Raw genomic sequence first — 13,633 nt, forward strand, 5'->3', positions numbered from 1 at the left:
CTGGCTACAAAAATTAATCAGTCCTCATTTGGGCCCATTTTAAATTTCTCAACTCTGCAGCCAAAATAAAAATGTTTACAGCCAGGTGCACAAAACGGTTTAGATTGCTACAGCACCTTTTTAAAAGATGTGAATGCTAACGTTATACATTAGCAGGGGCGTGGCCTCTTGGAGTGACTGCTGTCTATTTGCTAGACATAAACACAGCTGATCCAGTTACTAAACTTAACCTCTGTTGTTGCAGCCTCTTGGAGAATCATGTCTTGGGTTGTCAATTATTCGTTTTATAAATTATCCAAAAATTCTGAGCTCAAGGATCTTTATATGCTAGGACTAATTAGCAGGTATCACAGCCTTTGCTCACCTTAACTAGTTTGTATTTTTCTTTTGTATTTTGGTTTTTAAGTAAATTTTTGGGCCTTTTTGCCTTTATTGATTTGTTGTGAGGAGAGAGAGTGGGCGATGACATGCAGCAAAGGACTGAGGTCGGATTCAAACCCACGGCACATGGGCCAAGCGTGACATAAGCGCTAGGCCCTCCAACGCCCCCATTAACTGGCTTGTTACCTCCTTTAGTTATCGCCTTGCAGTGATGTATTTGTGACGACCTGTGCATGAGAGTCAGGATTGTTTTTGGCGCTTCCTGCAGAGAAGATTGCAGGTTTATTGATGAAAGGACCGTTTATTTTAAAGGTATAATTTACCCATTTATTATCAGTCTACCTGCCTCCTGATCTCCAAACCTGATATGTCTGCAAGCTAGCACGAGATGTGTGCCCCGTTTTTGTTCTGATTTGGATCTGCACCAACACGGTGATGACTGAGACTACAGAAATGTTAGCTTATTGTGGATAATCTTCAGTACCATATACCTGAGGGTACCAACGTAGTTTTGTGGATGCAGTGTGACTCCTTCTTCACCTGAACCTGTTTGAGGAAGCAGAAGGAAAATGAGTTTGTGTTGAGGAGAACGTTTGACCTGGTTTGGCCTTGACTGTGATAATTGCTGCTCCCGAACCTCAGTTCAGTTCGGGTCACGACCGGCCCTTCTCTGAATCACCCATTGTGCTTGTTCAATTAACTCTCTCCCCTCAATTTCCCCCGCATGTCTGTCGCTCTCTCGCTTTTCGACCTTCAGTTTTTACCTCTTCAACTCTTCTTCTCTTTCTGTTCCTCCTCATCTCGTCTCCCAAGTCCTCTGAACAGCAGTGGTTTTTCGTCATCCACCTCCAGCACTTTTACTTTGAAGGACAGGAGAGGGCATTTATTTCTTAGAGACTTCTCGTGGATTACTGGAGGACGAGGATGGCTGTGTGAAAGAGAAGGACTCAGACATCTCGTAAAAAAATCATTTCAAACATTTCTGAGCTGTGCCATTACAGGCTAGACACGAGGAAAAAGACAGAAACCACTTAGACAGAAACTCACTGCTCATATTTTCTCTGAAAACAGACCTAGGAGGAGCACCATACTGTGACATCCACAGAACAGACTTCATGTTTTATCTTTTCTCTTTTCTTAAATGCTACGTTGTGTTTGTTTAGAAAAGCATGCCACTGATTTCCAGATATGCAGCTCCAAAATAAAAGGAACAATAACAGGAACAACCAAAAATACCTGACAGACCGGAGAGAATATAAGCCAGGCTTTACACAGTGAGCCGTTTCAGTCGGTGCGAGAATTTTGCACTTCTGCATCCATGATATTGGACATCTCTCTCTCTCTCTCGTTCTCTCACAGGAGACACATTTTTAACGTCACATATTTTTGAGCGTCATCGCAAACAAACACACTTTGATTTTTATTTTAACAAGAGGAGCTCAGGAAGGGAAATCAAACACCTTTTTTTATTTGAGGAAGCAAGATAACAGGACACAGACACATACACACACACACACACAGAACACAGACAGACACACATACAGACACACACACACACACACACACACACACACACACACACACACATATCTTTTGGGAACATTTCAATGTCTTTGTTCTGATTTTCAAAACAGGAATTTTTCTGGCACAGAGTAAAAAGAACAGTGATCACAGCAACAAAACAGTCTCTCTTCTTTTAGTCCTCCAACTCTCTAATCAGTGTTTTCACATCAGATACGAACGTTTATTCAAAGCACAAAACACCTTCTTTCATCACATGCTGGACACACTCTGTTATCAATGTTCTGTGAAGGGGAACAGAACTTCTAAAAGGAGGAGTTAACAAAACCCATTTTAAAACCCCCCTTCCTTTTTCATACATTTGCATGGAAAAAATATATATTTAAAGAGCCCATATTATGCCCTTTTCGTATATTTAATCTATGTACCTATTTTTGTACGTTCACAATAGCTAAAGTTTGAAAAAAGTGTCTGTTTTCATCTCCTCCTTGCTCTCTCTCCGCTCTGAGTCCGTCAGCTACACTCTGTTGAGCCCACACTGTTAGACCCCACGTGGGCCAAGTCTGCTCTGATTGGTCTGCTGATCCGCTCTGTCGTTATTGGTCAGTTGCTCAGCACGCTCTGTCGGAAATTTCAACATGAGCTGCAGGGCTTGCTACAACGAGCCAATGGGCTTAGATCAACGATATCACACTGACAATGATGCCGCACTGACAAATATTTTTCGAGGGGGGCTAGAACCGAGCGTTACATGCAGCTAATGCTACAGCTAACAGGAGGACGTAGGAGAAGCCACGTTTCCGCAGACTTTGAATTTTTGCAAATAGATGTGCCTAAACATGCACAGGACACTTGGAAAACACACTAAAGGGCATATAAAACCAGGAAAAGAAGAATATGGGACCTTTAAAGAGGACATATTATCCCCCTTCTCCACCTTTTCAAACAGTCCCCCCTGTGGTCTAAATGAAACATCTGTGCTGTGCTACCAGAGGAGGTTTCTCTCAGAACGCTCCGTTTTGGTGTGTGTGTCTCTTTAAATGCAATGACCCCCCCTGAGTTTTCCAGGTAGACATCACTCCTCTGTAGAGAGAATAAAAATGGCAATGCTGCAAAAAAGTTTTGCTCTAGGCTGGGGGTGGAGTCCATGGGTGGGGATACCAGAATCCCACTGTGACATCACAAGGAGAGCACATTTGAAACAGAGCATTTGTCTCTGTGTTGTAAGACTTATGTAGACCACAAACAAAGGACTGGATGGATTTATTTCACATGTTGTGGGTAGGTAGACACTCAGGTTACCCAAATGTTCAAAAACTGTACAAGTGGATTTTTCTGCGTTGCACGAGAGACCTGGCCGTTTGCATACTCTCGTACGATCGTATAAATGTCACGGTGAAATGTCATCTAACACTGCAACAGTGAATCGTTTCCGATGTGGCACGTTTACCGTTGGATTATGGAGCACGACCTGAAACATTTTTTACCGCTCGCTTTGTCTTGCTCTACACTCCTTTGTGCGAACGCGAGTGGAGAGGGGTTGGAGGTGTGTCGCTGGAGGATTAGTGGAGAATTCAAAACAGCAGTTTGTTTTGGTTTCATGCTGGAGCTCTATGGCGACATCTAATGGATCAAAAATCGCTTATTCTTCCTTTAATGGCTTTTATTAGCTACAGACTATGGTCGTGCAAAATAAGGTACTAATAAGTGCTCTATAATTACTAATATGCAGCCTGTATGCTACTAACAGTGTTGGTGAATATTGTGTCCTTAATTTAAAATGTTACAGAGAAAGTGAAAGAATATCAGATGTTTTTGTGTCTTTGTATCAAGGTTTTATGTGTCTTTGTATTGATGTTTTTGTGTCTTTGTATCAAGGTTTTATGTGTCTTTGTATTGATGTTTTTGTGTCTTTGTATCAAGGTTTTATGTGTCTTTGTATTGATGTTTTTGTGTCTTTGTATAAAGGTTTTATGTGTCTTTGTATTGATGTTTTTGTGTCTTTGTATCAAGGTTTTTATGTCTTTGTATCAAGGTTTTATGTGTCTTTGTATCAAGGTTTTTGTGTCTTTGTATCAAGGTTTTTGTGTCTTTGTATCAAGGTTCTTGTGTCTTTGTATCAAGGTTTTTATGTCTTTGTATCAAGGTTTTTTGTGTCTTTGTATCGAGGTTTTTGTGTCTTTGTATCAAGGTTTTTATGTCTTTGTATCAAGGTTTTTATGTCTTTGTATCAAGGTTTTTGTGTCTTTGTATCAAGGTTTTTATGTCTTTGAATTAAAGTTATTGTGTCTTTGTATCAAGGGTTTTAGGTCTTTGTATCAAGGTTTTTATGTCTTTGTATCAAGGTTTTTATGTCTTTGTATCAAGGTTTTTATGTCTTTGTATCAAGGTTTTTATGTCTTTGAATTAAGGTTTTTATGTCTTTGTATCAAGGTTTTTATGTCTTTGAATTAAGGTTTTTGTGTCTTTGTATCAAGGTTTTTATGTCTTTGTATCAAGGTTTTTATGTCTTTGAATTAAGGTTTTTGTGTCTTTGTATCAAGGTTTTTTATGTCTTTGAATTAAAGTTTTTGTGTCTTTGTATCAAGGTTTTTATGTCTTTGTATCAAGGTTTTTATGTCTTTGAATTAAAGTTTTTGTGTCTTTGTATCAAGGTTTTTATGTCTTTGTATCAAGGTTTTTATGTCTTTGAATTAAAGTTTTTGTGTCTTTGTATCAAGGTTTTTATGTCTTTGTATCAAGGTTTTTATGTCTTTGAATTAAGGTTTTTATGTCTTTGTATCAAGGTTTTTATGTCTTTGAATTAAGGTTTTTGTGTCTTTGTATCAAGGTTTTTATGTCTTTGAATTAAGGTTTTTGTGTCTTTGTATCAAGGTTTTTTATGTCTTTGAATTAAAGTTTTTGTGTCTTTGTATCAAGGTTTTTATGTCTTTGTATCAAGGTTTTTATGTCTTTGTATCAAGGGTTTTATTTCTTTGTATCAACGTTCTTGTGTCTTTGTATCAAGGTTTTTATGTCTTTGTATCAAGGTTTTTATGTCTTTGTATCAAGGGTTTTATTTCTTTGTATCAAGGTTTTTATGTCTTTGTATCAAGGGTTTTATTTCTTTGTATCAAGGTTTTTATGTCTTTGTATCAAGGGTTTTATTTCTTTGTATCAAGGTTTTTATGTCTTTGTATCAAGGGTTTTATTTCTTTGTATCAAGGTTTTTTATGTCTTTGTATCAAGGTTTTTTATGTCTTTGTATCAAGGTTTTTATGTCTTTGTATCAAGGTTTTTATGTCTTTGTATCAAGGTTTTTATGTCTTTGAATTAAGGTTTTTGTGTCTTTGTATCAAGGTTTTTATGTCTTTGTATCAAGGTTTTTATGTCTTTGTATCAAGGTTTTTATGTCTTTGTATCAAGGTTTTTATGTCTTTGTATCAAGGGTTTTATTTCTTTGTATCAACGTTCTTGTGTCTTTGTATCAAGGTTTTTATGTTTTTGTATCAAGGTTTTTTATGGCTTTGTATCAAGGTTCTTGTGTCTTTGTATCAACGTTCTTGTGTCTTTGTATCAAGGTTTTTATGTTTTTGTATCAAGGTTTTTTATGGCTTTGTATCAACGTTCTTGTGTCTTTGTATCAAGGTTTTTATGTTTTTGTATCAAGGTTTTTTATGGCTTTGTATCAAGGTTCTTGTGTCTTTGTATCAAGGTTTTTATGTCTTTGTATCAAGGGTTTTATTTCTTTGTATCAACGTTCTTGTGTCTTTGTATCAAGGTTTTTATGTTTTTGTATCAAGGTTTTTTATGGCTTTGTATCAAGGTTCTTGTGTCTTTGTATCAACGTTCTTGTGTCTTTGTATCAAGGTTTTTATGTTTTTGTATCAAGGTTTTTTATGGCTTTGTATCAACGTTCTTGTGTCTTTGTATCAAGGTTTTTATGTTTTTGTATCAAGGTTTTTTATGTCTTTGTATCAAGGGTTTTATTTCTTTGTATCAAGGTTCTTGTGTCTTTGTATCAAGGTTTTTTATGTCTTTGTATCAAGGTTTTTTATGTCTTTGTATCAAGGGTTTTATTTCTTTGTATCAAGGTTTTTATGTCTTTGTATCAAGGTTTTTTATGTCTTTGTATCAAGGGTTTTATTTCTTTGTATCAAGGTTCTTGTGTCTTTGTATCAAGGTTTTTATGTCTTTGTATCAAGGTTTTTATGTCTTTGTATCAAGGTTTTTTATGTCTTTGTATCAAGGTTTTTATGTCTTTGTATCAAGGTTTTGGTGTCTTTGTCCTCACACTAAGTTCAACCTTGATCCGTCCAGTGGGTTCCTGTTTTTTTGGCTGCAGCTCTGTCCTGTTCACTTATCTGGCTCATCTTTTTTTTTGTCACGAATGGCTCTGAATCGTCCATTGTGATGTCCTCTTTCTCTCTCTCTCTCTGCCTCTCTCCCTTCATGTTAGTAATGCTTTCTGTCATTTCACTTCAGCACTAATCTGTGAACTTTCATTGCAGTGAGTGCAGCAGATATCTTCAGATCTGAAGCCTATCCATCATTAACAAAATCAGCAGTCATTTAATTTTAACATAAGTTGTAAATTACGTTTAAAAATAATTTAATTTATTAACACCTGCTTCCATAAGTATCCATTTTAATCTCTTATTTCTTGTGACTATGTGGAAAGCACTGAAATGTCTTTCACTATGTTTTTTTCATAAATCAAAGTCTTAGGACGGATTCTGAACTCGTCCTGAGGGAGACTTGAGTGTTTGAAACCAATGTCATCTATCAAACAGTACATCTGCGGTTTTAATGTGGACCAAAGTGATGAACTAGAGTACCCTCAAACCCTCCAACCAGAACCTTTAAGCAGGTCAATACATCCAAGCATATGCACATATATACTACATACCAAGAAATCATTTAAAAACCAAGGATGCCATGAGAGTAGAATTTTCACTGCTTGTAGTTGATATTGTTACTTGGGTTCGAAATAGAGACATTTAGTGTTTAATGAGTCAGGACACTAAGATTGAAACCAGGACAATCTTGGACAAACCACACAAACAGAAAGCTTTAATTAAGAAATTATCTATTTGGTCCTGAATGATCTGGATTTGTTTGGACCAGAGAAGGTATTCAGTATAAAGGCAACCCCATCCAGCCGTTTTGGACGCCCCTCTGTTTGTCATTTACCAACAGGTGTTGCAGCGATGGCAGCGGGCAAGAGAAGTGGTTCAGATAGAAGTGATTGTACCCGACCTAAAAAGCCTCTGCATGTTTCTAATAAGCTCCACGAGCAGAAACGTGCTCAAACTAGGATCAATATTGGAGATGCTTTTGAAAAATGGAGAGAGGTTAGAACACAGAAAGGTTTACAGACCCATGCAGAGCTGGATAAACACTGAAGCTTCAGAGTCCACCACATGGTGACCTGTGTGAGCATCAACTCTAGAGTTTTGAATTTGGATTGTACCCATTTTTTAAACACTAGGAGTCAGAGTTACATATTGCTCCTTTATATTACCGATGTATTACCTTCTGTATCAGTAACCTGACATTCATTCAGAAGTTAAAGCTCGTTAGGTTTTAGAGCAGGGGTGGGCAAACTTTTTGACTCGCGGGCCACAATGGGTTCTAAAATTTGACAGAGGGGCCGGGCCAGGAACAGATGGATGGAGTGTTTGTGTGAACTAATATAAATGACATGTAAAAGCCATTACATGAAAGGATTTGGCCTTTAACAGGTAGCAAAGCATGAATATGCAAGGCTCATTGTACAAATTGATTTCCAAATGCATTCATTTAATTAATTTAAATTTTAATAAACACAGTAGAGAAACTCACGTTCAGTTTCAGTGGGAACAGTGTTGTTGATCTCCCTTTTTTACCAGTGCATTAAAGTCTGGAGTTAGTTTTGTAGTGGTAATTCTCAGGATAGATCCGAGGTGTTGGTCAGTTAACTTGGATCTGTGAGGGGCTTTGTTGATGTTCATGATGCTGAATGTCTGCTCACATACGTAGATATATCGCTTAGCTCAGGAAATTTGTCGGATTTCCCCATTAACTCCAAAAATGCGCTGATCTCCTCTTTCAGCTCCCACACTCGTTGAAACACTTTGCCCAAACTTAACCAGCGGACACAAGAGTGGTACAGTAAGTCCTGATGATCCGTATCAGTTTTCTCCAGGAACATAATAAACTGACGATGCTGAAGTCCCCTTGCTCGTATCAAGTTTTACAACTGGATTCACGACATGATTAAGCTGCAATACAGACTTACACAGAGATTCCTGATGGATGATGCAGTGAAGGAAAATAACATCCTGGTTTCACTTTATCCTGGATTCTTTTCAGCAGCCCAACATGTTTTACAGTTAAATTTGACGATCCATCCGTTGTGACATTGGCAAGTTTACTCCAAGGTAGCTTCATTCTCTCGATGACAGCAGACACCTGGTTATACAATAAGTCCTCTCCTCGCGTTTTTCCTTTCAGGGACTCCATGGTCAAAAACTCCTCCGTTATCTCAAAACTGTCATTAATCCCTCGGATAAAAATGAGGAGCTGAGCAGTGTCTTTCACGTCATTACTTTCATCCAGCGCTAGTGAATATAACTTAAAGGACTCAGCCTTTTTGTTTAATTCTCTGGCTATATCTTCATCAATCAGTTCCACACGGTGAGTCACAGTCCTGCGTGATAAACTGATTTTTTCAAACTGGCCTTGGCTCTCCGGACACAAGAGACCTGCTGTCTCTACCACGCATTCTTTTAAAAACTCGCCTTCGGAGAAAGGCTTGCTAGCCTTTGCTAATTTGAATGCCAGCAAAAAACTTGCCTTGGTAGTTGACTCTTGAATCGCAGTTTGTTGGTGAAAAAAATGTTGCTGAGTCTGTAAATTATCCTTCAACCTCTGAGCCGTAGCCGCCCGTTCTTGCGGGGACTGCTTGCTAGCGTAGTTAGCATGCTTCGTAGCAAAGTGACGGCTGATACTGTACTCTTTGAAAACTGTGACAGTTTCTTGGCATATCAGGCATACAGCCTTTGATCGGACTTCAGTGAAAAAATATTTAGTTGTCCACTCCGTATTATTACTCGGCATTCACTGTCCACTTTTCTTTTCTTTGGTCCGCTCATTTTTACAGAAGGGCTCATACGGGTTCATAGGGCAAAGCGAAAAAGTGAAGAGAGGAATAATACACCACACTCTGAAGTGCGCCATCTATTGGGGAAACGCGGGCATTACAGGGGAAAACGAACGAGGTTTAATTATAATAAAATGTAATTTAATAATAATATAATTTGGACAAGTTCGGCGGGCCGGATTAAAAAGCCCAACGGGCCGTAAATGGCCCGCGGGCCGTAGTTTGCCCATGCCTGTTTTAGAGGTATCTTTCTTTTGAGGAAAGTGCTGGAATAATGACCCATAATGCCGCTCCATGCCTCTCTTTGTCTGCAGCTGGTCTTCTATGTGGTCGTGCAGACGCTGTACACTCTGGGTCACAGTCTGTCGCTGATCGCTTTAACCACAGGGAGTGCCATCCTCTGTCTATTCAGGTAAGAGAGAATGATTACATCTTAGAATTCCCCCCATTAGTTAGCTTTTAGGATGACTTATTAGAAGTTGGACCAGATCATTAACGGAGCAAAGAAACACAAATCACTAATCTGTGACCATCGTAAAAATCTGTCTACTAAAAAACATATCAGTAGCTCCTTTATCCGGACATCTTGAAAAAAATACAATGAAAGTGCAAAACAGCACAAAAATAAGTAGATAATAAATAATCTAAAAAATGAAAGAAAATGAAATAAAAATGGTTTTGTAACATCTCTTTGTGAATCCTTTTATCTGTATTCTGTGTATCGCTTGCTCAGAAAGCTCCACTGCACCAGGAACTACATCCACCTCAACCTCTTCTTCTCCTTCATCCTGAGAGCCGTGGCGGTGTTGGTGAAAGACGACATCCTCTTCAACAGGAACTCGCAGTGCTCCAACCAGCCGTCTCTGGTGAGGTCATCACCCCTTGTCCTCGGCCGAGCCCGGGTGTCGTGTCCTGAGGGAAGACGAGTGAAGCAGCAACGTAGAACAGGGAGATGCACACTCGTGTGTGAACAGTTCAGCTGTCGCAGAGGAGGAAACTGAGACGCTGTTTGCTCAATGAAGTGACATTCCACTGTTTTGTTCCCATTTTACTTGAACTCTCTGTTAAAGTCTCATATTGTAGAATGTAATTTAAACTCCACTCGTCGAGAAGTCTATAAAGATGACTTAAAGGCTTTATATGTGATTTTTTTGATCCAGCAGGTGTCGCCCTTGAGCACCAGCATGAAACCAAAACAACTCGCGGTGCATTGTTGTGTTAGCATGCTAATGCTAGCGATCTTTATTATGCTCGTATCTTCACACTGCATGTAAATTTACCTGAAATGAGCGTGATCTAGAAACACAGTTAAGCAGTGAGTACAGTATGTTATTCTTCTTTTCTCTAGTCCCTCAATTAAACAACTTTCATACGCAAGGGGAGGAGTCAGCCGGCCGTCCGGGCGATGTAAACAAACTGAAGATAGGACTCTGAAAACTCTGAAAACATCACAGACAGTGGGACTCGGGTGTTACACCCATTGTAGACAGTCATGACTCACAGAGTTATTTTCAGAGGATATACTTGATTTATATTATATTTAAGTGTGAAAAATCACATATAAAGACTTTAACGTCTCACTTGATTTAATACCTTTGCTAATAGATACATGGTCTCGATCGCTATCTTTGTCAAGTGTTCAATACAGCATGACGTTTAGGGCAGCAGAGCCTTATTTGGACTTGATAGGGACAGATACAATATACATAGACAAACTGAAAACAGCAATCCAATGCAAGCATCACAGTGTTTCTGGCGGGTGCTGATCTGCAGCACTCGTCCCTATAGGAGAGCTTTTGTGTGTGTTGATTTGTGTTAATAAAAGATTAAAACAGTAAGAAAAAGGAAAAAGGAAGAATAAACTGGGTACAGTAGGACAGTGGTTCACAAAGTAGGGGTGGAGAAATAGGCTTTCAAATCCACTTAGTAGTCGAAGGGTTCAGATCCAGCCGGGAATATTTGTGCCGCTCTCCTGTAGCGTCCAATTAAAGAAACACAACAAAAAGGAACGTAAAAAACATGTACAGAACTAAGAAACTAACCAAGAATTGACCTCCCCATTTCAGTACATTTCACAGCTATTCTTATTCTCTAAAGCACCTGATGCTCATTTGCATTTATGCTCGATGTCCTTGTGTGTGTGTTTTAGGTTGGATGTAGAGCCAGCCTGGTGTTTTTCCAGTACTTCATCATGGCCAACTTCTTCTGGCTGCTGGTGGAGGGCCTTTACCTCCACACTCTGCTCGTCGTCATCTTCTCCGAGAACAGACGCTTTATCATCTACATGTTCATCGGCTGGGGTAGGCCCCCCTGCTGTTTCTTTAAATCCAACAAAGTTCAGACAGCTTGGGGACTCTGGTTTGGCTCGGTTGGTAGAGCAGGTGCCCTATTTACCAGAGTTTCCAGTCCTCATCTTCCTGGTCACAGGTCCGACTCCCAGTTCTGTTGCTATATAGTGCATATCATCCCATGCCCGGTGTCAGTATTCATGAGACAGGAAGCTCATAGCTGAATGATCAACCTGCCTGTGTTTGTTTCGGTCTCCCCGGATGCTGCTGTGCTGATGTTTCACATAAAGTAACGAATGCTTTTAAATGTCATTCAGAATCTGGAAAGTAGTGTTGTAGTCAAGACCACACTAACCGAGACCAGAGTGCTCCAAAACAAGACCAAGACATTTATGGATTGAGACAGAGGCAGGGCGAGAGCGAGACAAGACCAGGGCCATAAATGTCAATGAAAAATCCTCATCTTGTGATTAGGAGGCGTGTCACTCGCTTAGACCGTAACAACGGGAATGTTGCGGCCGTAACCGGGGAATAAAAATCTTTTTAAAAATGAATTGAAGTTGTTTGTTCTTTTAGAAAGAGATTTCTATCTTTTCACAGTAATGACGTGGAAAGATAGCCGCTCAGTGGTGGTCTTGACCGGTCTTGATTTGAAAACTGGAGTTCACCAAGTCTGAGACCGAGACATGACCGAGTAAAAATGCTTTTGATTCTGAAACAAATCCAAGACCCTCAAAAAGGGGTTTCGAGACCAAGACCGATTTCGAGCACTACAACACTACTGGAAAGTAACTAAACCACTACTATGTTACCACAAATAGTAATGGCATTCCAGTCCCAACACTGGGTAATAATAATGTTGGAATAAATTTGCTAAATGTAATCTATATGGATTAAATCAGAGGTTCCTAACCTTTTGTCCTTGCCCACCCCCACCCCATGGACCCGGACACAAAAAAAAGGCGAGACTGTGCCGTCAAACATTGACTTCAATTTGAATCGTTTCCATTTCTGAAAGTCTACCAGAGTAGGCCTACACACACGTTCTTACCTAAAGACCGTTGTATAAAGTTCCCACTAAGTGCTTTATCAGGAAATAAGTTAATTTATTTAAATCTAATTCATACAACCTCAGGACAGCCACAGACTCCCACCCCTCTCAACCTTTGAGAACCCATTGGTTCCCAACCAAGAAGGTTGGGAACCAATGACTTTCATGCACTTATTCTATAATCAATTAGCAAACAAAGGGAAGTTTAAACTCTTAATAGTATAAGAGGTTTGTTACAAATTGCCGTAGTGATCTGTTTTCTTCATCGACCCTCTGCAGGAATCCCAACGGTGTTCGTCTTTGCATGGGTGATGACGAGGGTCTACTTGGAAGACACTGGGTGAGTGTCTGCAGCCAATCGTAAAACACATCACTCTGCGGCATGAAAATGTGACATCATTATGGTCACCATTATGATCAAGAAAGAGCTCTAATTTGTTTTGTGTTAAACTTACCCTTTGCACTCTTGAATTGGAATGAATACATTATTTTTCTTTCCTTTTATTAAATGGTAGGTGACAGGGATTTGCAATGACATTAGAGGGCAGTGTAGTACACATTGATGTTCAACAGGCGGCTCCGCATCAGTGATTACATTAAGTCCAAAAATTACATTCTTCATATTAGATTCAGCCAGCACATACCCATGTGACAGTGTGGCTCAGTTTGGAGAATAATACGTCCAATATTCCTCATGTCAAAGGGCACTTTATTGCTTCATTCATCTGGGGGGATATGCATTGAGTAGTCATCATAATGAGCCTCATGCAGTGGATCAGCTCCGCTTCTGTTGCATATCATTCAAGGGCAGCAGAGTTGGGGGCCATTCTTTAAAATATGTATTGGAATGACTCTACAACAACAACAACAACAACAATAACAACAACTAATGAGAAAAGACAGCACAGATACTGAGGCTGCATGGAGAATGTAAATGAAGCTATAACAATAAGGTCCATCCTTTGACCTTGGAGCTATATATCAACATTTTTAATTATTGAACATTAAGTGTGCAACTCGATCTCTATAGGCTTCCTCTGCCTTGTTTTCTTCCTGATGAATGGTCGTTATACGCAGTCAAAAGCATGAAAACAAAACCAGGGGTGATTCTAGAGTCTGTTGGGGCTAAGCAAAATTCACTGGGGGCCCCTCCAATTAGCATTCATCTTCCATCATGTTAAAAAATAATCTCACACCAACGGCATCTTTAAGTGACACATTTAAGTTTCCACAGGAATAGTGGATGCTTAGCGTTGCAACAGCAGTGAG

General features: G+C 39.4%; 1 protein-coding gene across 1 annotated transcript in view; it reads left to right on the forward strand.

Moving 5' to 3' along the window:
• The window catches only part of vipr2 (vasoactive intestinal peptide receptor 2), a 45,790-nt gene that overhangs the window by 25,187 nt on the left and 6,970 nt on the right, over positions 1-13,633 (forward strand). Inside the window, exons 5-8 of the mRNA XM_061043558.1 lie at positions 9,340-9,437; positions 9,759-9,891; positions 11,175-11,325; positions 12,644-12,704. Of these exons, the coding sequence (XP_060899541.1) occupies positions 9,340-9,437; positions 9,759-9,891; positions 11,175-11,325; positions 12,644-12,704 (443 nt within the window). The remainder of the gene's footprint in view (positions 1-9,339; positions 9,438-9,758; positions 9,892-11,174; positions 11,326-12,643; positions 12,705-13,633) is intronic.

This window comes from Labrus mixtus, chromosome 8, assembly GCF_963584025.1.
Source record: "Labrus mixtus chromosome 8, fLabMix1.1, whole genome shotgun sequence".
NCBI classification, from domain to species: domain Eukaryota; kingdom Metazoa; phylum Chordata; class Actinopteri; order Labriformes; family Labridae; genus Labrus; species Labrus mixtus.